Source organism: Salvelinus alpinus, chromosome 2 (assembly GCF_045679555.1).
Source record: "Salvelinus alpinus chromosome 2, SLU_Salpinus.1, whole genome shotgun sequence".
NCBI classification, from domain to species: domain Eukaryota; kingdom Metazoa; phylum Chordata; class Actinopteri; order Salmoniformes; family Salmonidae; genus Salvelinus; species Salvelinus alpinus.
Window position 1 is genome coordinate 98,792,997 of NC_092087.1, and position 26,678 is coordinate 98,819,674.

General features: G+C 46.8%; 2 protein-coding genes across 2 annotated transcripts in view; one reads left to right on the forward strand and one right to left on the reverse strand.

Moving 5' to 3' along the window:
* The first annotated feature begins 1,657 nt into the window (after positions 1-1,657).
* LOC139568382 (zinc finger protein 585A-like) lies at positions 1,658-7,955 on the forward strand. Its single transcript, XM_071390165.1, has 3 exons — positions 1,658-1,768; positions 2,317-3,178; positions 3,590-7,955. Exons 2-3 carry the CDS (start codon positions 2,579-2,581, stop codon positions 6,254-6,256), a joined length of 3,267 nt encoding a protein of 1,088 aa, XP_071246266.1. The 5' UTR covers positions 1,658-1,768; positions 2,317-2,578; the 3' UTR covers positions 6,257-7,955.
* A 1,418-nt stretch (positions 7,956-9,373) lies between these two features.
* Positions 9,374-26,678, reverse strand: part of LOC139568383 (poly(A)-specific ribonuclease PARN-like) — a 30,055-nt gene continuing 12,750 nt past the window's right edge. The window contains exons 17-26 of the mRNA XM_071390166.1: positions 23,507-23,617; positions 21,542-21,611; positions 21,336-21,391; positions 19,982-20,068; positions 19,418-19,492; positions 18,029-18,224; positions 17,536-17,675; positions 14,979-15,045; positions 14,689-14,852; positions 9,374-11,437 (exon numbers count right to left, since the gene is read on the reverse strand). Coding sequence (XP_071246267.1) covers positions 11,391-11,437; positions 14,689-14,852; positions 14,979-15,045; positions 17,536-17,675; positions 18,029-18,224; positions 19,418-19,492; positions 19,982-20,068; positions 21,336-21,391; positions 21,542-21,611; positions 23,507-23,617 — 1,013 coding nt within the window. The 3' untranslated portion in view covers positions 9,374-11,390. The remainder of the gene's footprint in view (positions 11,438-14,688; positions 14,853-14,978; positions 15,046-17,535; positions 17,676-18,028; positions 18,225-19,417; positions 19,493-19,981; positions 20,069-21,335; positions 21,392-21,541; positions 21,612-23,506; positions 23,618-26,678) is intronic.

Below are 26,678 nucleotides of genomic sequence, written 5' to 3' on the forward strand. Positions count from 1 at the left end.
CGTGTGGATACTCTTGTTCCTCCTCTGCCGAAGGAGGAAATCGAGGAGGGGAGAAGACTCATTTGTATCGCCTACTAACAAATTGACACCCTCCTCATTGAGAATCTCCCAAAGAGTGGAATGATAGAACATATCTAAACAGACTGTTACCCAGGCTCCTCCAGGAGTCTCGGTTCTATATTTTAATTGGAGGGGGAAGTTATCGATGTTGCCATGTCTGAAACAATTGTGAATCTAAAGTTTGATTTTGATCTGAAGGTTTGTAAATGTTTCAAAATAAACATGCTTTTTTTTTTTATATATAATGTTTTTTCTCCGCTTGGCCCCAGTGCTAAGTCTGGTTTGAATAAAAAGTCATGAATTTGAGCTCGGGAACATTTCCTGATCTTTAAAGTGAAGTTTATTTGTATATATTTAGCTGTATAGATTAATCCTCTGGAAGCGAAAGCGGTTTCAAGTGGATAGAAACATGGACTAATTTATATATCTTTTAATAAGACTATTTTAATGGGCTACATTTAGGGTCACACAGAGTGTTTCTTGTAAGTCTTAAACAAATCTACTTGGAAACAAAAGTATCCACCTCACACACATGGTTATGGGCTTTAAAAAAAGAAGTCAGTGTACCATGTCAGATATAGAGTTGAAATGTATTACATTTGGAGATTGCATCCCAATATTACACTTTATATACATATCACAGAAGACTGAAATATAACAAAACCGTTTGACATAAAAACACCAGATTTTCTGCTGTTTAAAAAAAATATGAATAACATTTCCCGCATGAGGCCACTAAGTAATTTGACTGCAGGAAAGGGCTATAGGGCAATCTGCAGTTCAAACAATAACAAAGTGGGCACCCTGTCATTGTTATGGTAACAAGCTAAGGGATAAGGTTTGGAGAAATGTAGCCACTGTCAAATTGATAGACAGAGCTAAAGATGCAAGAACTCACCATTCATGATATCAAAATTATAGTTTTAATGTTTTGAAGCTATACAGTGTTTGTTTGTTTACAAACAATGGAGTAAAACAATATGTGTATTTGGGGTTTTGATAGGGTACGATAGTTGAACTAAAGCTCATGAGGTATTTATAAGTTATTTTCTTCAAGGATCAATGGGTATATGGAATTAATTAGTCCAAAAATGGATGGACCAATCACAGATTGAACCTTTAAAGATTGAATTAATCTGCCGGTTTTTGTAAATTGCTCAATCATAACCATTGTAAACAAACGAGTGAAAATCACCAGGAAACTCAATGAACACTCCTCTTTGTCACTGTGCTGTGTCATTACATAGGCAAGGGGTTAATAAAAGACACATTAATTCATTTGTACGTATATTGAGTAATGTTACTTTTTATTTAGCTATGATGCAATATAACGTGTATCCATGTCCTCAATGAGGATACCTTCATTAGTTCTCATCTAATCGCTCACTCATTATGCCAGTGGTTCCCAACCTTTCTCGGTTACTGTACCACCAACTGAATTTTGCTCTGCCTTTTAACAGAAAGCCTATGGTGAATCTTCTCAAGTACCCCCTGTGGATGGGCCGAGTACCCCCAGGGGTCCTAGTACCCCTGGTTGAGAACCACTGCTCTCCTCTCATGTCAAGTCCTTTCTCAGCCTCCGTACTTTCTGTTGTCCCCGCCCCTTTGTTTCTTTTCTCCTCGAACGTGAACAGGTCGCGTTTGAAAAGCTAGCTAGCTAATAGTACACTGCTAAATACAGGGACATATTTTTTCTTAAATCGAGCTGGTAAGTTAAGTATTAGGTTTCTACCAACAGTCATAAAGGTCCTCTAAACGTTGTTATTAGTTGATAGGTTTGCATAACCGTTAGCTAGGCTAGCTACCTGCTCTGCTTAGCTGCTGTTTAGCTTGGTAGCTGGCTAGCTACTTGCTCCTGCTAACTAATTTGAAGCTGTGCTCAAATTGAGTCGATATAACAATACAAGTATTGTTTTCTGCTGACTGGTAGCTGCATGCAGATCGATTGTAGCTGTGTATAATCAATTAGTTACTGTTGTACTTGATGTTCCTCTTTTCTTAGCTTGTTAGCTAGCGGAATAATGCTTCCGGGTTGGATCCTTCAAAATAAAATCCCTCATGGGAACATTGAAATGTAATTAAATCGGTAAATAAACGTGTCACTGATATTGTTCTATTATTAACTAAAAATACAAATTCATTATACAAAAGGTATATATTTGACACACTTGACAAAAAGTAGAATCGGACTATACATGTAGATATTGAAGGGTAAAAACAGTTTTTGTTTCACTCCATATCCTCCTATGTACACAGGTGACCATACAAGATCTGGTGTTATGAGACTCCAGTTCCAGAAGACTTGTGAATAAACACAGCCCACTGGGCACACACTGATTGAATCAGCATTGTTTTCACATTTTAATTCAATTACTTTGAAACAACATGGAATAGACCTTGAATTTGAAGTCTGTGCCCAGCGGGAGGAGAGACACCTCAAACGTGCGACAGCTCCGTTCAATAACTAGGTGTTATTATTGCTGTTTTTACCAAGAAACGTTCTAACTCAACAGACAATATGAGTCAAAAGAAGGGAACATTGATGGATGAAATCGAAAAGACTTTATGGAATTTAACTGAGGACAATTTACGCTCCCTTTGTGAACGTTATGGCCAAGATGCATCCGAAGTTAAAGGAATGGATCACCGCTCGCTGCGGCGTAAAATCATGGAGGAAATGTGGGACAATACTGATTCAATGAAATCGGTGGAGCAGGGAATGTCTTGGTTAGTCCAACTGAAAGACGACATCAGGAGGATACAGGAGGATGGTAGTGGTGCACCCGTGAGTCCCAGCAAAGCCGATGATGATGATCCTGTAGACTGCGATGAAGAATGGAATGGAGAGGGAGGGGCTGGGTTACCTAGCAACAGGTTGGAGGTGGAGCCCATGAGTCCCAGACAATCTGATGATGATGATGCTGCAGACTGTGACGCAGGGGACACAGATTGGTTGCCTAGCAATGGGCTGGAGGCGGAGTCCATGAGTCCCAGCCAGTCCGATGATTGTGATGCTGCAGACTGCGATGAAGAATTGGACAGGGAGGTCAGGAATTGGATGGTTTGCGATGGGCTGGAGGTGGAGTTTTCTCCAGAGAAGCACACACCAGAGCAGAAGGTGAATATTTATTTTCCCCAGTCAGAAAGTGAATATTTATTTACCCCGTCAAAAAGTATTTATTTTCCCAGACAGAAAGTGAATATTTATTTTCCCAGACAATGTGAATATTTATTTTCCCTGTCAAAAAGTATTTATTTAGTATTTATTTTCCCAGTCAGAAAGTGAGTATTTATTTTCCCAATGCTTTCATTGATTCCTCAACAACTTCTGCAAAAGGCTTTGGGAGAATATCGGATGTTCTTCCTCTTAGACTTTCTCCTTTATTGAGGAGGTTGAGGAGGAGGTTGAAGAGGTTGAGGAGGTTGAGGAATCGAGGACGAGAGGAATTGAAAGACTTCAAAGTTCATTGACAGGTAGGAGAGGGTTTCCCATCCTGATTAATTAAGTCTCTTTTTTTGTGATTTCTAGGACAAGTGTCGCCCACCGAAGACCCTGTGTCGTGCCTCTCCCGGTAGCGCCTTCATTTTGGGTCTGAAGAGGGTGTCTGTGCAGCTGATGGACTGCAGGAAACCACCGGGGCAGAAAACCTGCAAGAAAACCCACTCCTGTGCTCAGTGTGGGAAGAGTTTTGCCACAAAAGACATTCTGGAGCGACATCTGCTAACTCACACTGGAGAGAAACAGAAAAATATATGTGCTGAATGTGGGGGAGTATTCAGTACATTTTCCAGCCTTACCCGGCATCTGAAAACTCATACTGGAAAGAAATGTCATGTTTCTGAAACCACATGCTCTGAATGCGGAAAGACATTCAGTACACATTCCAGTCTTAGGAGACATCTGCTAACTCACACTGGAGAGAAACCGTACGTTTGCCCTCGTTGTAAGAAAGGTTTCAATGATCCAGGAAACTTGAAGAAACACATCAGGAGAGCTCACCCAGGAGAGAAGTTGGGTGTGGAGAGGCTCTACCGTGAACCGTGTCCTCACTGTGGGGAGAAGTTTCCCACAAAGAAGGCATTGGAGGAGCACCTGGTAACCCACACAGGAGAGAAACCTCACCAGTGCTCTGACTGCGGGAGGGGCTTCAATGAATTGTCTAGTCTTAAGAGGCATCTGAGAACTCATACTGGGGAGAAACCATACATTTGCCCTCGTTGTGGCAAGCCTTTTAATGATCCAGGAAACTTGAAGAAACACATAAAAAGAACTCACTCCGGAGAACATTCCAAAGAGAAACCTTCTGAGAACAATGTTGGTTCTTCAGAACAGGAGGAGACCGTAAAGAAGCCAGTCCTTCATCCATGTTCTCACTGTGGGAAGAAGTTGTCAACCAAGACAAGACTAAAGATTCACCTGAAGACCCACACTGTAGAGAAATCGCACGTCTGCCCCGACTGTGGGAAGAGCTTTGCTTTCCGTCCCTCCTTGACCAAACATCAGAAACTTAGTCATTCAGAGCACGGAGGAGTGAAACGGCACGAATGTTCAGTGTGTGGGAAAGTCTTTAATCAACCAGGAGCCTTGAGGTCCCATCAAAGAACCCACACTGGAGAGAAACCTCACCTCTGTGCTGACTGTGGGAAGAGTTTCTCTTTTCAGTCGTCTCTGAAAAGACATCAGGCACTTCACGCAGCAGGTAGTGCGAAGCCCCACATGTGCTCTGTCTGTGGGAAAGGCTTTAGAGATTCTGGATACTTAAAAAAACATCAAGCCATCCATTCGGAAGAGAAACCTCACCTCTGCTCTGATTGTGGAAAGACTTTTGCATCCTTATTTACCTTAACAAATCATTCCAAATTGCATCGTTTAAACAGAGACCAATTCCAATGCCCTGAATGCAAGCGCCATTTCCCAACAAAGGAAAGGCTGACAAGCCACCAGAGAACGCATACCGGAGAGAAACCATTTCGCTGCTCCCAATGCCACAAACGCTTCTCTCACTCAAGTAGTTATCAAAGGCACCTTCGTATGCACACTGGGGAGAAACCCTTCATTTGCCCCCTTTGCGGGAAGCAATTTAATGACTCTTCGAATCTTAGAACACATGTTAGAAGACATAAAGGAGAGAAGGTAGGCAAAACACAGGTCTCTGAGCCATGCCCTCACTGTGGGAAGAGGCTGGCTTCTAAGGCAGGGTTAGAGACTCACCTGCGGACCCACACTGGAGAGAAACCTCACCTCTGCGCCGACTGCGGCAAGAGCTTCGGCTTCCACTCAGCTTTGAGAAGACATCAGAAAACGCAGCACGGAGAGCAATTAGCGAAGCCACACGTCTGTTCTGTCTGTGGAAAAGGTTTCATGGAATCTGGAGCGCTGAAGAAACATGTGGTGACCCACGAGGAGAAACAGCACCTCTGCCCTGACTGCGGGAAGACCTTCAGGGTGATTCAGGCCTTGTCAAATCATCAGAGAACCAAGCATCAAAAAACGAACGAGCAAGTAAGAGAGAAGAATCCGTTCCTGTGCCTTACTTGCGGACAGGAATTCAATTCAAAGCATAGATTGGTAATCCACGAGCGAAAGCACACAGGAGAGAAGCCTTACCAATGCTCCCATTGCGACAAACGCTTCACTGAGAAGTCTTACATGAAACGTCACCAGACGGTGCACACGGGAGATAAACCTTTCCAATGCTCCGTCTGCGATATGAAGTTCTCGCATGGTGCATCTTTAATACGGCACCGCCTAATACACTCAGGTGAGAAACCGTACCACTGCACTTACTGCGACAAGAGTTTCTCTCAGTCAAATACGCTGAAAACACACATACTAACGCACACCGGAGAGAAACCGTACCCGTGCCCCGACTGCGGGAAGCGTTTCACTGAAAAGAAAGCCATGAAGAAACACCAGCGCGACACACACGGGACAGGGGCACACAACTCTGCTTTCTCTTCGCCTGGTAAAAAACAGAGATTGAGTCAAGACCGGAGCCCTCGAGCAAAGCCGTACCAATGCCCTGACTGTGGCAAGTGTTTCTCAGAGAAAAGAGCTCTTACGAAACACCAGAAGACACACCGGAGAGACAGCGCCCCCTATTGGTCCGGTATACTGCAGCGATGGAGTCAAGACCCGCAACACTCTAATACTGACTCAGACTCTGACCAAGACCAAGACTGGACCTCTTTATAAAGACAGACCAAGACTCAAAGGCAGGACAGACCAAGACTCAGACCTCTTTATAAAGACTCAGACCAAGACAGGACCTCTTTATAAAGACTCAGACCAAGACATGAAAGACCAAGACCTCTTTATAAAGACTCAGACAGGACCTCAGTATTGACCCCCCCAGTCAGATGAGACCAGGACCTCATTTAAAAAGGGCAGATATGATTGTGTTGTTTTGGCCAGCAGTTCTCCAGGCTTTTTCACACTATGTCAACCTTCAGTATGCCAATTCTGCTTTAATTAGGAGACATTTTGCTTCGTTGCATGTTGTATTGAGACTTTGCCCAATTATATAACATCATATCTATTATTGAAGAAGAAGAATTGCACCAAGAGCATGAGATCATCTGGTCGGGAGTCTGGAAACACCAAGAGCATGAGATCATCTGGTCTGGAGTCTGGAAACACCAAGAGCATGAGAAGATCATCTGGTCTGGAGTCTGGAAACACCAAGAGCAATGAGATCATCTGGTCGGGAGTCTGGAAACACCAAGAGCATGAGAAAATCATCTGGTCTGGAGTCTGGAAACACCAAGAGCAATGAGAAGATCATCTGGTCTGGAGTCTGGAAACACCAAGAACAATGAGAAGATCATCTGGTCTGGAGTCTGGAAACACCAAGAACAATGAGATCATCTGGTCAGGAGTCTGGAAACACCAAGAACAATGAGATCATCTGGAGTCTGGAAACACCAAGAACAATGAGATCACCTGGTCTGGAGTCTGGAAACACCAAGAACATGAGATCATCTGGTCTGGAGTCTGGAAACACCAAGACGACCAGATCAACAGTCCATCTTCGGTATAAACAAGCTAAGGGATGGGAATGGGGGAAAACAACCTCATTCATAGACAGACATGGCAACAGAAAGCTGCCCATAGCATTTTACACAGCTAACAACCATTGGATTTAAAATGGATTCATTCATTGACTGTTCTTTGTCCCTAACAACCATTGGATTTAAAATGGATTCATTCATTGACTGTTCTTTGTCCCTAACAACCATTGGATTTAAAATGGATTCATTCATTGACTGTTCTTTGTCCCTAACAACCATTGGATTTAAAAATGGATTCATTCATTGACTGTTCTTTGTCCTTCAAGATAACATTTCCACAACTCTTTAGTTACCAGGAAACAAGACAATTAGAAACAAGCGCCCCCCGCTCCACCACACACATACCTAAGAGACTCAATGAACTTAGAGTATATTGACATGTTTCACAGTCGTGTATAGCAAGTCATTTGGTTTACATTTTTAATGGCTCTATTCGATCAGATCCACTTTAGTGGTGTCGGAGGTGGAACTGCGTTAGAGCCGTCAAATCCATCATACCTAAAGCGGACATTGAAATCGGTATTGCACAGTCACAGAAATCCCACGCAGCCTTGTTTAGAAGTTGGAACACTGTGTGATGTAATCTACAGCCAGTTGAATGATTTTTAAATCTTGAGTGTATTCTTGTATAGTCGACAGTTCCAACAGTTCCCCCTCAGACGTCGCCAAAACGTCCGCTATGCCGGTTAATGATCTCATTGAACTTCGGCCCGAGTATATACTTTGGCAGATGATATTGAAGAATGTTGTGTGTTTCAAAAGGATGTTTTGAGTCCATGTAAAAACACCATGGAAACCGTGACAGTAAACGTGTTTGAACTGAGTTCTGATGTTCTAGTCTTCAGTTATTTGACTGTCTGGTCAGTGGAGAGTTTTACAGCAGATCCAGAGATGATCAATATGGACATGAAGGTTATTTGACTGGTCAGTGGAGAGTTTTACAGCAGAGATTATCAATATGGACATGAAGGTTATTTGACTGGTCAGTGGAGAGTTTTACAGCAGAGATTATCAATATGGACATGAAGGTTATTTGTCTGGTCAGTGGAGAGTTTTACAGCAGATCCAGAGATTAGCAATATGGACATGAAGTGTAATGAATCTGAGGTGCAGTTAGATAATTACATGTCATTCTGAGTAACACTGTCCAGATAGCATTGATACTGGCTTTCTAGCCTTTACTGCCGGTCAGTTGGGTGCCTTCGTTGGCAGGGACGTAAGAAACATTTAAATTGTGATGTGGCCTGCGCCATCATATCCATGACCAGGGTTGGCACTTCACAGGCAAACTGACAGACATTTAGAAAAACTTCTTCCACTTGTAGAAATTGAAGGATAAACTGATTGGAGCTCATTTCCTAATAAAAACACGTGGCACCTTCAGGTTTGATTATATTTGTCAAGACGCAGGTGATGTGAATCTACGTCTATACAGGTTAGTGTTGAAACAATACTGAACTATAAGAAAACACGCACACCGACGGCCGAGATGTAACGTTGCCGTGGATACAGAACAGTACTAAATAGATCCCACACCGACGGCTGAGATGTAACGTTGCCGTGGATACAGAACAGTACTAAATAGATCCTACACCGACGGCTGAGATGTAACGTTGCCGTGGATACAGAATACTAAATAGATCCCACACCGACGGCCGAGATGTAACGTTGCCGTGGATACAGAACAGTACTAAATAGATCCCACACCGACGGCTGAGACATAACGTTGCCGTGGATACAGAACAATACTAAATAGATCCCACACCGACGGCTGAGATGTAACGTTGCCGTGGATACAGAACAGTACTAAATAGATCCCACACCGACGGCTGAGATGTAACGTTGCCGTGGATACAGAACATTACTAAATAGATCCCACACCGACGGCTGAGATGTAACGTTGCCGTGGATACAGAACAGTACTAAATAGATCCTACACCGACGGCCGAGATGTAACGTTGCCGTGGATACAGAACAGTACTAAATAGATCCTACACCGATGGCTGAGACATAACGTTGCCGTGGATACAGAACAGTACTAAATAGATCCTACACCGACGGCTGAGATGTAACGTTGCCGTGGATACAGAACAGTACTAAATAGATCCTACACTGACGGCTGAGATGTAACGTTGCCGTGGATACAGAACAGTACTAAATAGATCCCACACCGACGGCTGAGACGTAACGTTGCCGTGGATACAGAACAGTACTAAACAGATGAAAAAAGGAACACAGTGAATTACTAAGAAACGTTCTTTAATTGTTCCTGTTCATAAGGAAATATTCGTTTTAACATTTTTCATACAAAAAACCGCACATACGTATTCGTAACGTCGACACATTTTGCATTGATACAATATTTGACACAGTTGCAGGGGGGGGGGGGAGGAGTTACAACGAGGGGAAAGTAAAGACAGCAAAAAATAGAGACATTTAAAAAAAAACGCCACAAAAAATGTCTTCCATACAAAAGTAATAATGCCACTAGACTGTTGTAGGGAAAAGACCAACCACGTCTCTTGGTTGTATTCACAAAATGGCTCCCTATTCCCTTTGTAGTACACTGCACTATACAGGGAACCATTTAGGATACACACCCTTGGAGAAGGTTCTAGCAGGATCTATAAAATTAGAGGGGAGGGGCTTTAACTTAGGATACACACCCTTGGAGAAGGTTCTAGCAGGATCTATAAAATTAGAGAGGGGCTTTAACTTTATACACACATATATATAAAAAAAAAAAAGGAAGTTAATTAAACTAGATTTAAAATATTATAACAGCACCGGGACAGTATTACACTAGAATCAGTCAAGTGGCATTTGGGGGGGGGGGGGCTTAAGAGACACTTAATGGATCACTATGAACGGGACACGGAGGCAACATTTTTTACGGTTAAAACTAAACCGGTTTGACACCGGTAACAGACACGGTGAGGGGGAAAGATTTCAGACTCGGTGACAGTAACTCGGTGGTCGTGGAACAACTAGCCTGGCCTGGTGTTCAGGACGATACGACGTAGAAAACACACACCAGATGAACGACGCGATTCCCTCTTCTATAGAACAAAGAAGCGCATCAAATCTAGATAGTGTTTTTTCTAGATGAATATTCTGTAACGTCGATCCTCATGGAACACAGACCCTGGCTGTGTACCAAATGGCCCCCCCATCCCCTATATTAGAGCACTAGTTTTGACCAGAGCGCTATAGACCCTGGCTGTGTAACAAATTCCCCCCCCATCCCCTATATAGAGCACTAGTTTTGACCAGAGCGCTACAGACCCTGGCTGTGTACCAAATGCCCCCCATCCCCTATATTAGAGCACTAGTTTTGACCAGAGCGCTATAGACCCTGGCTGTGTACCAAATGCCCCCCCATCCCCTATATTAGAGCACTAGTTTTGACCAGAGCGCTACAGACCCTGGCTGTGTACCAAATGCCCCCCCATCCCCTATATTAGAGCACTAGTTTTGACCAGAGCGCTACAGACCCTGGCTGTGTACCAAATGCCCCCCCATCCCCTATATTAGAGCACTAGTTTTGACCAGAGCACTACAGACCCTGGCTGTGTATCAAATGCCCCCCCCATCCCCTATATTAGAGCACTAGTTTTGACCAGAGCGCTACAGACCCTGGTTAAGAGTAGTGGACCAGACATCAGACTGCCATTTCAGACCCTGATGGGTGAGGTGATTAGAACTACGCCTGGGTGATGAGTTCTCCCTCTGTATTGAACAGGTGTCCGTAGCACCACAACATGCAGAGTGGTAACTACCTAATCCATCACGATACAGGGGATTTATCAATCAATACATCAGAATTGAAAAAACAACACGAGCAAAATAAAAAGACAAGTGGGGGAAAAAAATATTGATTATGTCCCAAATGGCACCCTAATTCAATCCATAGTGCACTACTTTGAACCAGAGCGCTATTGACCGTGGTTAAAAGTAGTGCACTACTTTGAACCAGAGCGCTATTGACCGTGGTTAAAAGTAGTGCACTATATAGAGAATAGGGAGCCAATTTAGGACTGTTTTTTTTCTTTCCTAAAGGAATATCCTGCTTTGCCACATGCTGAGGACTCCTGTCATGAATTATGGCTTTAAGACGTTTCTCTCAGCCAGTCAGATTAGTGCAGCTGGTTGAAACTTCAGGCCTAGTTCCAAACCCGGTCCTAGGGGGTAGGAGTCAAGTGGCCAGGGGTAGGAAGTCGGAACCAAGGTGGTAAGGAGCCAGGGGCTCGGTTCCATCGCTACCAGACCTCAGGAACGTCGAACAGAGAAGACGTCGTCTCTGCACCTAGAGGGAGGGAAAGATGAGACACAGAGAGACAGTCCCAGTCAACCTGAGGTACACCACTGGTGTTTTGTTGTACTGGTGACGTTGCTGCGGGCAACTGTTCCAATACACAGAGAGACAGTCCCAGTCAACCTGAGGTACACCACTGGTGTTTTGTTGTACTGGTGACGTTGCTACGGGCAACTGTTCCAATACACAGAGACAGTCCCAGTCAACCTGAGGTACACCACTGGTGTTTTGTTGTACTGGTGACGTTGCTACGGGCAACTGTTCCAATACAGAGAGACAGTCCCAGTCAACCTGAGGTACACCACTGGTGTTTTGTTGTACTGGTGACGTTGCTACGGGCAACTGTTCCAATACACAGAGACAGTCCCAGTCAGTCAACCTGAGGTACACCACTGGTGTTTTGTTGTACTGGTGACGTTGCTACGGGCAACTGTTCCAATACACAGAGACAGTCCCAGTCAACCTGAGGTACACCACTGGTGTTTTGTTGTACTGGTGACGTTGCTACGGGCAACTGTTCCAATACAGAGCAGCAGAGAGCAAACGCACAGCCAAGTTTAAGCTCTTAGGCTCCAACTATCAGGGTCTGGCACCAGAGGATGTTAGCTCCACAGATAAACTACACTATTAGTGATTTACATACTTGGATGGTTCAACTTCCTGCAGCTGAATCAAGGCCCGAGGTTCCTATGACTGGAGCAGAAACAGAGAGAATCTGGACGTACATTTTAAATTCACCAGCAATAAAAGGAACATTGATACAGAGAGACTCATCCTCTTATTACCAGCAGGCTTGACTACTGTAATGCTCTCCTGTCTGGTCTACTACCCAAGAAAGCCATCGGTCAACTGTAAAACATACAGAACGCTGCAGCGCGGGTACTGACCAAGACCAGACGGACATCACACCGGTTTTAACGTCTCTGGACTGGCTGAGAGTTTTACAATTCATGTTAAGATTCTTCTATTGGTTTTTAAATCAAATCCATGATTGTGCACCTCAATACATGTCAGACATGTCTATGTGATTGTACCCAGTAGGTCCCTCAGGTCCTCTGGCCTTTTAACTCTCCCAAAGCCAAGGACCACGAGGCATGGAGAGGCAGCCTTTAGTTACTCTGCCCCCAGCCTTTAGTTATTCTGCCCCCAGCCTCTGGAATAGCCTGTCAGAGAACCTGAGGGGGACCAAGAGGCATGGAGAGGCAGCCTCTAGTTACTCTGCCCCCAGCCTCTAGTTACTCTGCCCCCCCGCCTTTAGTTACTCTGCCCCCCCGCCTCTAGTTACTCTGCCCCCCCGCCTCTAGTTACTCTGCCCCCCCGCCTCTAGTTACTCTGCCCCCCCGCCTCTAGTTACTCTGCCCCCCCGCCTCTAGTTACTCTGCCCCCCCGCCTCTAGTTACTCTGCCCCCCCGCCTCTAGTTACTCTGCCCCCCCGCCTCTAGTTACTCTGCCCCCCCGCCTCTAGTTACTCTGCCCCCCCGCCTCTAGTTACTCTGCCCCCCCGCCTCTAGTTACTCTGCCCCCCCGCCTCTAGTTACTCTGCCCCCCCGCCTCTAGTTACTCTGCCCCCCCGCCTCTAGTTACTCTGCCCCCCGCCTCTAGTTACTCTGCCCCCCGCCTCTAGTTACTCTGCCCCCCGCCTCTAGTTACTCTGCCCCCCGCCTCTAGTTACTCTGCCCCCCGCCTCTAGTTACTCTGCCCCCCGCCTCTAGTTACTCTGCCCCCAGCCTCTAGTTACTCTGCCCCCAGCCTCTAGTTACTCTGCCCCCAGCCTCTAGTTACTCTGCCCCCAGCCTCTAGTTACTCTGCCCCCAGCCTCTAGTTACTCTGCCCCCAGCCTCTAGTTACTCTGCCCCCAGCCTCTAGTTACTCTGCCCCCAGCCTCTAGTTACTCTGCCCCCAGCCTCTAGTTACTCTGCCAGAGAACCTGAGGGGGACCAAGAGGCATGGAGAGGCAGCCTCTAGTTACTCTGCCCCCAGCCTCTAGTTACTCTGCCCCCCGCCTCTAGTTACTTTGCCCCTCGCCTCTAGTGACTCTGCCCCCCGCCTCTAGTTACTCTGCCCCCAGCCTCTAGTTACTCTGCCCCCCGCCTCTAGTTAACTCTGCCCCCCGCCTCTAGTTAACTCTGCCCCCAGCCTCTAGTTACTCTGCCCCCCGCCTCTAGTTACTCTGCCCCCCGCCTCTAGTTACTCTGCCCCCCGCCTCTAGTTACTCTGCCCCCCGCCTCTAGTTAACTCTGCCCCCCGCCTCTAGTTAACTCTGCCCCCCGCCTCTAGTTAACTCTGCCCCCAGCCTCTAGTTAACTCTGCCCCCAGCCTCTAGTTAACTCTGCCCCCAGCCTCTAGTTAACTCTGCCCCCAGCCTCTAGTTAACTCTGCCCCCAGCCTCTAGTTAACTCTGCCCCCAGCCTCTAGTTAACTCTGCCCCCAGCCTCTAGTTAACTCTGCCCCCAGCCTCTAGTTAACTCTGCCCCCAGCCTCTAGTTAACTCTGCCCCCAGCCTCTAGTTAACTCTGCCCCCAGCCTCTAGTTAACTCTGCCCCCAGCCTCTAGTTAACTCTGCCCCCAGCCTCTAGTTAACTCTGCCCCCAGCCTCTAGTTAACTCTGCCCCCAGCCTCTAGTTAACTCTGCCCCCAGCCTCTAGTTTACTCTGCCCCCAGCCTCTAGTTTACTCTGCCCCCAGCCTCTAGTTTACTCTGCCCCCAGCCTCTAGTTTACTCTGTCCCCAGCCTCTAGTTACTCTGTCCCCAGCCTCTAGTTACTCTGTCCCCAGCCTCTAGTTACTCTGTCCCCAGCCTCTAGTTACTCTGTCCCCAGCCTCTAGTTACTCTGTCCCCAGCCTCTAGTTACTCTGCCCCCAGCCTTTAGTTACTCTGCCCCCAGCCTTTAGTTACTCTGCCCCTAGCCTTTAGTTACTCTGCCCCCAGCCTTTAGTTACTCTGCCAGAGAACCTGAGGGGGGACAAAACTGTGGACATTTTTTAAAATGTCCATTTGTAGCTTTGCATTTTCTTCAGGTGCTTTTTAGTCGTCCAGTTGTTATTATTGTTATTCAGTTTTTTTAATCCACTTATGTTAGTTGTGTAGTAAATATTTCAGTTTCTATTCTCAGTGTTTTTAATCCATGGTTTGTGGACGGTCATGTCTGAAATGTGCTGTTAGAAATAAAGCTTGATTTGACGGATCAATACAGACTTTAAGACAAGCCTTCCAGGAACACACGGCTCTCTCACTCGTCTCACCGTCCGTCTTCTTCCTCTTGTTGTTGTTCTTGCGGCTCTTCTTGCTCTGATTGGTAGAAGGCTGCTGTTGCCATTCGCCCGCCGCCGGATCACTGGCGTCGTCTACCGCCTCCGACCCCACCTCTTCCTGGATCGGGCTCATGCTCGACGAATCAGACCCAGACCTACAGGGAACAGCAACCAATCACAGGCTTAGCTGCCTTCAACGAAGAACCGGGTAGTTTTTCCAAGTTTAAGGCCCCACTATCAGTACTGGAGTTACATGTTCAACTGTACACATCTTTACTTACTGAGTTTTCAGCCAGCCTTCTGACGTCCTACTGTCCACTACTCCTGCATACGTCCGTACACACACCCCTGGAGACAACACAGACCACATCAGATCCACACCCCCCTGTAGACAACACAGACCACATCAGATCCACACCCCCCTGGAGACAACACAGACCACATCAGATCCACACCCCCCTGGAGACAACACAGACCACATCAGATCCACACCCCTGGAGACAACACAGACCACATCAGATCCACACCCCCCTGGAGACAACACAGACCACATCAGATCCACACACCCCTGGAGACAACACAGACCACATCAGATCCACACCCCCCTGGAGACAACACAGACCACATCAGATCCACACCCCTGGAGACAACACAGACCACATCAGATCCACACCCCCCTGGAGACAACACAGACCACATCAGATCCACACCCCCCCTGGAGACAACAACACAGACCTACACCCCTGGAGACAACACAGACCACATCAGATCCACACCCCCCTGGAGACAACACAGACCACATCAGATCCACACCCCTGTAGACAACACAGACCACATCAGATCCACACCCCTGGAGACAACAACACAGACCACATCAGATCCACACCCCTGGAGACAACAACACAGACCACATCAGAGCCACACCCCCCTGGAGACAACAACACAGACCACATCAGATCCACACCCCCCTGGAGACAACACAGACCACATCAGATCCACACCCCCCTGGAGACAACACAGACCACATCAGATCCACACCCCTGGAGACAACACAGACCACATCAGATCCACACACCCCTGGAGACAACACAGACCACATCAGATCCACACACCCCCCTGTAGACAACACAGACCACATCAGATCCACACACCCCCCTGTAGACAACACAGACCACATCAGATCCACACACCCCCCTGTAGACAACACAGACCACATCAGATCCACACACCCCTGGAGACAACACAGACCACATCAGATCCACACACCCCTGGAGACAACAACACAGACCACATCAGATCCACACACCCCTGGAGACAACACAGACCACATCAGATCCACACCCCCCCTAGAGACAACACAGACCACATCAGATCCACACACCCCTGGAGACAACAACACAGACCACATCAGATCCACACACCCCTGGAGACAACAGACCACATCAGATCCACACCTCTGGAGACAACAACACAGACAACATCAGATCCACACCCCCCTGGAGACAACACCACAGACCACATCAGATCCACACCCCCCTGGAGACAACACAGACCACATCAGATCCACACCCCCCTGGAGACAACACAGACCACATCAGATCCACACCCCTGGAGACAACACAGACCACATCAGATCCACACCCCTGGAGACAACACAGACCACATCAGATCCACCCCCCTAGAGACAACAACACAGACCACATCAGATCCACCCCCCTGGAGACAACACAGACCACATCAGATCCACACCCCTGGAGACAACACAGACCACATCAGATCCACACCCCTGTAGACAACACAGACCACATCAGATCCACACACCCCTGGAGACAACAACACAGACCACATCAGATCCACACCCCCCTGGAGACAACACAGACCACATCAGATCCACACCCCCCTGGAGACAACACAGACCACATCAGATCCACACCCCCCCTGGAGACAACACAGACCACATCAGATCCACACCCCTGGAGACAACACAGACCACATCAGATCCACACCCCCCTGGAGACAACAACACAGACCACATCAGATCCACACCCCCCTGGAGACAACACAGACCACATCAGATCCACACCCCCCTGGAGACAACACAGACCACATCAGATCCACACCCCCCTGGAGACAACACAGACCACATCAGATCCACACCCCCCTGGAGACAACACAGACCACATCAGATCCACACCCCCCTGGAGACAACAACACAGACCACATCAGATCCACACCCCCCTGGAGACAACACAGACCACATCAGATCCACACCCCCCTGGAGACAACACAGACCACATCAGATCCACACACCCCTGGAGACAACAACACAGACCACATCAGATCCACACACCCCTGGAGACAACACAGACCACATCAGATCCACACCCCCCCTGGAGACAACAACACAGACCACATCAGATCCACACCCCCCTGGAGACAACAACACAGACCACATCAGATCTACACCCCTGGAGACAACACAGACCACATCAGATCTACACCCCCCTGGAGACAACAACACAGACCACATCAGATCTACACCCCCCTGGAGACAACAACACAGACCACATCAGATCTACACCCCTGGAGACAACAACACAGACCACATCAGATCTACACCCCCCTGGAGACAACAACACAGACCACATCAGATCTACACCCCTGGAGACAACAACACAGACCACATCAGAACAGGTGTTTCTTGATTCTTGTTTTCCTTTAAAACATTTTGTTCATGATTTGTACTCTGGTGGTGGATATATACACTTAGTTACTGTCTTCTAGCAGGGGAGTGTGTCTGTCTCTGTCTCTCTGTGTGTGTGTGTCTCTGTGTCTTACCGTCGGTCCTGATCTTCTTGCTGCCCGTGTCAGAGTGTGTGTGTGTGTAGCCACTCCATCCGTCAGCGTGTCTCTGAGCCTCTCCGTCTGTAGGCTGCTCCTCCTGGATAGGACTGACGCAGCGCTTCCCCAATGACGGCCTGACACGTACAACAAGGTACAACACACGGACCAGCCTTCACATTTAAACATCAACCTGCCTTAGAGATTCCATGGAGGACAAGGTACAACACACTTCACATTTAAACATCAACCTGCCTTAGAGATTCCATGGAGGACAAGGTACAACACACTTCACATTTAAACATCAACCTGCCTTAGAGATTCCATGGAGAAAGTGTAGAACGCTGGAGGACATCCTGAGCTTCTTTTAATAACAAACATGGACATTTTCTTTGACTGAAGCCTTTCAAGACACTCTTCCATTAAAAAGTCCATGAAGTGGTGTGTGTGTGTGTGTGTGTGTGTGTGTGTGTGTGTAAGAGGCGTGTACCTGTTGTGACCGTAGCTGTAGCCAGTAGGACCAGCACCAACGGTAGATGGGGAGGTGTAGTGTGGTTTAACCCAGCCGTCCTCATCCCAGGACTGGGTAGAGTGGCCCTGGCTCTCCCTGACCTGCCGTCTGCCCTGGACGTACTCTGCATACGTCTGGATACGGTAGCTCTCCGCATAGCGACTGGTGTTAATCGCTAGACACACAGAGGAGAGAACGGGAGTCAGTCAGAATAAATATCAACTTTGACTCATTTGAAGTGAAATGTTCAGTTGTTTTCTATTACAGTGTTGGTCAACCTGGTGACACATCAACCTCTGGTTAAAGGGCGGGGCGGGGGAACCGGGCCTCTGGTTAAAGGGCGGGGGAACCGGGCCTCTGGTTAAAGGGCGGGGGAACCGGGCCTCTGGTTAAAGGGCGGGGGAACCGGGCCTCTGGTTAAAGGGCGGGGGAACCGGGCCTCTGGTTAAAGGGCGGGGGAACCGGGCCTCTGGTTAAAGGGCGGGGGAACCGGGCCTCTGGTTAAAGGGCGGGGGAACCGGGCCTCTGGTTAAAGGGCGGGGGAACCGGGCCTCTGGTTAAAGGGCGGGGGAACCGGGCCTCTGGTTAGAGGGCGGGGGAACCGGGCCTCTGGTTAGAGGGCGGGGGAACCGGGCCTCTGGTTAGAGGGCGGGGGAACCGGGCCTCTGGTTAGAGGGCGGGGGGCCGGGCCTCTGGTTAGAGGGCGGGGGGCCGGGCCTCTGGTTAGAGGGCGGGGGGCCGGGCCTCTGGTTAGAGGGCGGGGGGCCGGGCCTCTGGTTAGAGGGCGGGGGGCCGGGCCTCTGGTTAGAGGGCGGGGGGCCGGGCCTCTGGTTAGAGGGCGGGGGGCCGGGCCTCTGGTTAGAGGGCGGGGGGCCGGGCCTCTGGTTAGAGGGCGGGGGCCGGGCCTCTGGTTAGAGGGCGGGGGTCGGGCCTCTGGTTAGAGGGCGGGGGTCGGGCCTCTGGTTAGAGGGCGGGGGTCGGGCCTCTGGTTAAAGGGCGGGGGTCGGGCCTCTGGTTAAAGGGCGGGGGTCGGGCCTCTGGTTAAAGGGCGGGGGTCGGGCCTCTGGTTAAAGGGCGGGGGAACAGGGTCAGGCCTCTGATTAAAGGTAGTGCACTATATAGGGAACAGGGTCAGGCCTCTGATTAAAGGTAGTGCACTATATAGGGAACAGGGCTGGTCTCTGGGTCAAAGGTAGTGCACTATATAGGGAACAGGGCTGGTCTCTGGGTCAAACGTAGTGCACTATATAGGGAACAGGGCTGGTCTCTGGGTCAAAGGTAGTGCACTATATAGGGAACAGGGCTGGTCTCTGGGTCAAACGTAGTGCACTATATAGGGAACAGGCTTATGGATAGGCCAGTACTCACCGATCTGTACCTGGTCTGTCTGACTCAGACACACAAACGCTGACGTGTCATCAATCCACGACACCTGGATGTTACCTAGGAGACATGCGGGAAGACATGGGAATTAAAAAGGTTCTGGTGTGGTGGCCCAGTTGGCAGCGACTGGCCCAGTTGGCAGCGACTGGTCCGCGTGGTGGCCCAGTTGGCAGCGACTGGTCCGCGTGGTGGCCCAGTTGGCAGCGACTGGTCCGCGTGGTGGCCCAGTTGGCAGCGACTGGTCCGCGTGGTGGCCCAGTTGGCAGCGACTGGTTCGCGTGGTGGCCCAGTTGGCAGCGACTGGTCCGCGTGGTGGCCCAGTTGGCAGCGACTGGCCCAGTTGGCAGCGACTGGCCCAGTTGGCAGCGACTGGCCCAGTTGGCAGCGACTGGCCCAGTTGGCAGTGACTGGCCCAGTTCGTATCAAGGCCAGGACGGTGGCTTTGATTCCCACTGGGACCACCAATGCCAAATTGTACGTTGTTTTGGGTAAAAAGTGTCTGCTAAAACAGCCTATATTATTACCATCATATTATGTGGTGTGTCTTACCGAAGGCACTGAACAGCTGGTAGAGGTCACTGGTCTTCCACTCCTTAGGGAAGGTGACGTACAGAACGTGATCCCTCTTGGGCTGGACTGTAGAGGGGGATGAAGGGAAGGGGGGGGGGGGGGGAACAAGGAACGTTCTCAGTCACCACTGACCAATGATAGGTTCATATACATCATTGCCACGGCCCATTTCTATATGCCATCTTTAATAAATCCTCTCCATTTTCCTTTGGCTGCCGACGAGGTAGTGTCTAATACTACTGTGTTGTACAGTATATAGTATCACATTAAACTACTAATACTACTGAGCTGTAGGATATGGTGTTGTACTGTATATAGTATCACATTAAACTACTAATACTACTGAGTTGTAGGCTATGGTGTTGTACAGTATATAGTATTACATTAAACTACTAATACTACTGAGTTGTACAGTATATAGTATCACATTAAACTACTAATACTACTGTGTTGTACAGTATATAATATCACATTAAACTACTAATACTACTGTGCTGTAGGGTATGGTGTTGTACAGTATATAATATCACATTAAACTACTAATACTACTGTGTTGTACAGTATATAGTATCACATTAAACTACTAATACTACTGTGTTGTACAGTATATAGTATCACATTAAACTACTAATACTACTGTGTTGTACAGTATATAGTATCACATTAAACTACTAATACTACTGTGTTGTACAGTATATAGTATCACATTAAACTACTAATACTACTGTGTTGTACAGTATATAGTATCACATTAAACTACTAATACTACTGTGCTGTAGGATATGGTGTTGTACTGTATATAGTATCACATTAAACTACTAATACTACTGTGTTGTAGGATATAGTATCACATTAAACTACTAATACTACTGTGCTGTAGGATATGGTGTTGTACTGTATATAGTATCACATTAAACTACTAATACTACTGTGCTGTAGGATATGGTGTTGTACAGTATATAGTATCACATTGAACTACTAATACTACTGTGTTGTATAGTATATAGTATCACATTATACTAATACTACTGTGCTGTAGGATATGGTGTTGTACAGTATATAGTATCACATTAAACTACTAATACTACTGTGTTGTACAGTATATAGTATCACATTAAACTACTAATACTACTGAGCTGTAGGATATGGTGTTGTACAGTATATAGTATCACATTAAACTACTAATATTACTGTGTTGTACAGTATATAGTATCACATTAAACTACTAATACTACTGTGTTGTACAGTATATAGTATCACATTAAACTACTAATACTACTGTGCTGTAGGATATGGTGATGCACAGTATATAGTATCACATTGAACTACTCACGGTCTGGTCCGCTGATGTTGAGGTAGGGAATATCTATGATCCTCATCAGGAACAGTCTGGCGAAGACATGAGACGTCAATGTAGCATTATAAAGCTTCATACAGCTGACAGATGCATTATAACTACACTAAGACATGCTGAGGTAGAGGATATATGAGTCCCCATAGGAGAGGTAAAGAAACTGAAGGGGACAACAAAGATCTTACTTGTTGACGAAGGGTTGGATGAGTTTAGATTGGGATGGGATGTGGGCTCTGGGGGGAGTCAGGAAAGTGCCTGAGAAGGAAAGAGAAAACGTTTTAAAGATTGAGAAACAGCCACCGATGACCAAACACATATTACAGCAGCTACTGCTACAGTCTACACGGCATCATAGAGATTCAACGCTGTCCATGGAACTGCCCCCCCCCCCCCCCCCCATCCGTTTTCACTAACGGTAAGCGGTAGCGTTACCATGGAGATGGCCTTTTCTCCATTTGGATTTGCTCAACTCCCGCATTCTCTCACGCCTCCTTTTGAAAAAGGTCAGAGGTAAATCGAGGAGAGGCAGCGATGAGGGAACGTGGATGAAATGAGGTCTCCACTAGCACCACATGAGGCAAATTACATTTACAAGGGGTGGGATCTCAAAAGAAAATGTGTAATGTGACGAAAACAAATTAAGTTGCGGAATACTTTTTATAGATAAAAACAATATGCTGCTTATTGTTTTTAAGTGAGTACATGCTCGTCTCCTCCGACAACACCTGATTCAAAAGGGGTGTGGCAGATCAACTCCTCAATGAAGGACTTAGGGTAGGATACACTTCACTGTCCTCCATGAAGGACTTAGGGTAGGATACACTTCACTGTCCTCCATGAAGGACTTAGGGTAGGATACACTTCACTGTCCTCCATGAAGGACTTAGGGTAGGATACACTTCACTGTCCTCCATGAAGGACTTAGGGTAGGATACACTTCACTGTCCTCCATGAAGGACTTAGGGTAGGATACACTTCACTGTCCTCCATGAAGGACTTAGGGTAGGATACACTTCACTGTCCTCCATGAAGGACTTAGGGTAGGATACACTTCACTGTCCTCCATGAAGGACTTAGGGTAGGATACACTTCACTGTCCTCCATGAAGGACTTAGGGTAGGATACACTTCACTGTCCTCAATGAAGGACTTAGGGTAGGATACACTTCACTGTCCTCCATGAAGGACTTAGGGTAGGATACACTTCACTGTCCTCCATGAAGGACTTAGGGTAGGATACACTTCACTGTCCTCCATGAAGGACTTAGGGTAGGAAACACTTCACTGTCCTCAATGAAGGACTTAGGGTAGGATACACTTCACTGTCCTCCATGAAGGACTTAGGGGTAGGATACACTTCACTGTCCTCAATGAAGGACTTAGGGTAGGAAACACTTCACTGTCCTCAATGAAGGACTTAGGGTAGGATACACGTCACTGTCCTCAATGAAGGACTTAGGGTAGGATACACGTCACTGTCCTCAATGGAAAGGTGGCTGTCGAGGAGGACTTCCGTTCCCTACTAACCAATTGACATCTTTGACCACAGGAGGAGAGAAAGGAGAGCAGACTTTTGCCCAAATGAGAAAAGGCCATTGAAGTACAGGCCAGCGGTGTAGGGTTAGAGCCACGGGCCAGCGGCGTAGGGTTAGAGTAACAGTAGGATTAATAGTAGTAGAGAGAGCAGAGACAATAGCGGTATACAGTGTAAAAGGTAGTACCTATAGCGGTATACAGTGTAAAAGGTAGTACCTATAGCGGTATACAGTGTAAAAGGTAGTACCTATAGCGGTACACAGTGTAAAAGGTAGTACCTATAGCGGTACACAGTGTAAAAGGTAGTACCTATAGCGGTACACAGTGTAAAAGGTAGTACCTATAGCGGTACACAGTGTAAAAGGTAGTACCTATAGCGGTACACAGTGTAAAAGGTAGTACCTATAGCGGTACATAGTGTAAAAGGTAGTACCTATAGCAGTATACAGTGTAAAAGGTAGTACCTATAGCGGTATACAGTGTAAAAGGTAGTACCTAGGTAGTTGTGATGTAGGGTTAGAGTATAGGCCAGTGGTGTAGGGTTAGAGTAACAGTAGGATTAATAGTAGTAGAGAGAGCAGAGACAATAGCGGTATACAGTGTAAAAGGTAGTACCTAGGTAGTTGGCCATGGAGATGAAGCAGAGGCCAGTGATATAGGCATCGTAGCCCGCCTCGTGGAGCTGTTCCTGGGCTGTATCGTAGCTGGGGAACCCCTCCGCCGTTACTGGACCACGGAGGAAAGAAGCAGGGATAAATCAGACATTACATTAGCCGTGGACGGAGACCTGTCCTATTCTACTGTAATCAGACATGGACAGAGACCTATTCTACTGTAAATCAGACATGGACAGAGACCTGTCCTATTCTACTGTAATCAGACATGGACAGAGACCTGTCCTATTCTACTGTAACCAGACATGGACAGAGACCTGTCCTATTCTACTGTAATCAGACATGGGCAGAGACCTGTCCTATTCTACTGTAATCAGACATGGACAGAGACCTGTCCTATTCTACTGTAATCAGACATGGACAGAGACCTGTCCTATTCTACTGTAATCAGACACTACATTAGCCGTGGACGGAGACCCGTCCTATTCTACTGACGTGCATACGTATATAACGTAAGTACATGACGTAATGACGCCACGAAAAATACAGCGCGACACCAGAGAAACAGTAAGTGCACACTTCCAACAACTAAACAAGTTCAAGTCCAGCAGTCATTTGAAAGAGTAATTACATTTCAGCGAGACAACTCAAAAGGCGAAATCCATTAACGCCGAGATAACGGAATTCATGATGCTGCTTGCTATGGGCGTCACGACTTCCATTTGGAGCTGCGATATCATCCCCATGAGCATGCGGAGTCTGACAGCACAGTGAGTCGATGAGGATTTCTTACTGAGGAAAGCCGTATTGCTGAAGAATGTGCTGGTTCTCATACCGCTGCTACCATTTCAATGGCATTTGAGAACATGAACACACTCCTAGCGCCATTCAAACAACTGACTGGAGAAATAAGCTCATCAACTGCGTCTGCAGCAGACGTGATACCCTCTGTCATGGCATTGAAACGCCTGCTCAACAAAACCCCACGATCTGTGTCAGCAGTTAACTTACAAAAGTACTCGAGGCTGTGAACAAGCGATTCGGTGGCATTCTCTCTGAGCCTCTTCACGGCGTCGCCACCATGCTCGATGCTAGGTACAAGGACCGCTACTTCGATGCAGACAAGAAATGGGGTTTACGTGAAATGTTACAGACACAGCTGGACAACATGGAAAGCTCTTGATTTATTTTCGACTCGCGGTAACGCTCCGTGGTTCGACGTCGATAGTTGTTTAGCAGTTCAAAAAAATGCCGTTAACATGAACTTACATGACCTACAGCATGGTCAAGCAACTGTTTGTTACGTGCTAAATGATTTGTGGACATCACCAGACAGATGTTGCTGTCCGGTTTTGTGACGAAGCAACAAAAAGGTGTGTTTGAATTCATTCTGCCACTGTGTTATTGTCTGGGCCTTAGGCCTATATAACACAGTGGCAAGGCATATGAACTAACAGGTTATAGAGCAAACAAAGCAATTATCACAACAGGTTTTTTCCCCCTTGAGCTTGGCCTCATTTCTATTACAGCATATTGATGACTGTCATTCATATTCCATTCACCCAGTTCAATGTAACATCAATAGGTTTAGGTTACTGTCATTCATATTCTATTCACCCAGTTCAATGTAACATCAATAGGTTTAGGTTACTGTCATTCATATTCCATTCACCCAGTTCAATGTAACATCCATAGGTTTAGGTTACTGTCATTCATATTCTATTCACCCAGTTCAATGTGACATCAATAGGTTTAGGTTACTGTCATTCATATTCCATTCACCCAGTTCAATGTAACATCAATAGGTTTAGGTTACTGTCATTCATATTCTATTCACCCAGTTCAATGTAACAGTGATAGGTTTAGGTTACTGTCATTCATACTCCATTCACCCAGTTCAATGTAACATCCATAGGTTTAGGCTACTACATGATACTCACATTGTCCCTATGCCCATCATGAGGTTGCTACAACACAGGTTGCACACAGGTCGAGATAAACATTTGAGGTGACCGTGACACATTGAACAATGCCTTGCACACTCTTGCCTGCATCTGGCGGATGTAATCATTAGTCCAAGTTGCATAAAAGAGGTTCTATTGGACAAATTCAGGTATGTTTAACCTCATTTTTGTTCCATTTGCTTTTTTAAAAGTTAACAGAATCGGATAAATGAATACACCCCCTTATCACGTGTTGACTTTCATAGCAGCCACGTTGTATTCCTTCTCACATGCGCTCTCCTCCTCTCATCCCTTCGCTTGTGGACTTCAATGCACAACACATCAGCTGTGTGACCAGGCGTAAAACAACCTTCCAAGCCATACCATATAACCGCTACACAAGGTCTACATCGTTGTCACCATATTAGCTAAAGTAACGTCATAGTCAACACAGCTAATAGAACTAACGCGTTAGTAAACCTGCTACAATCATGCAGTAACGTTACAGTGTACAGCCAGTAAGTAGTTTACCACTTATATTGGCGAGCCCCGGTGGCAATAAATTAGTCAAACCAAAAGCTTACCTTGACTTGGAATAGTTCCAGTGTTGTGTTGGATAGTCATTGCCAGCTAGCTAACATAGCATCCCTCTGTCATAGCCAGCTAGCTAACATAGCATCCCTCTGTCATAGCCAGCTAGCTAACATAGCATCCCTCTGTCATAGCCAGCTAGCTAACATAGCATCCCTATGTCATAGCCAGCTAGCTAACATAGCATCCCTCTGTTTGAGCAGCGTGTTTCAGTAGGCTAAACTAGGTAACTGCATTTGCTAGCTACGTGAGTAAAACTGAAAATAACTAATCTCTAGCTTCTTTATTTTGGAAGAAATTACTTTGTTCAAAAAAAAATTCAACTATTGTATTTCTCTGTTTGAGTCAACTATTCACCGCAGTGCTAGCTAGCTATAGCTTCTGCTTTCAGTACAAGATTCTGACATTCTCTGATCCTGTGATTGGATGGACAACATGTCAGTTCATACAAAAGCTCTGATAGGTTGGAGGACGTCTTCCGGAAGTTGTCATAATTACTGTGTAAGTCAATGGAAGGGGGTCAGAACCATAAGCCATGAACCATGAACCAAAACATGCACCCATTGGGGTCCCGAGGATAGAGTTTGGGAAACGCTGACATGGGTTGGTTATACATAAAAAAAACTAAAATCTGGCTCT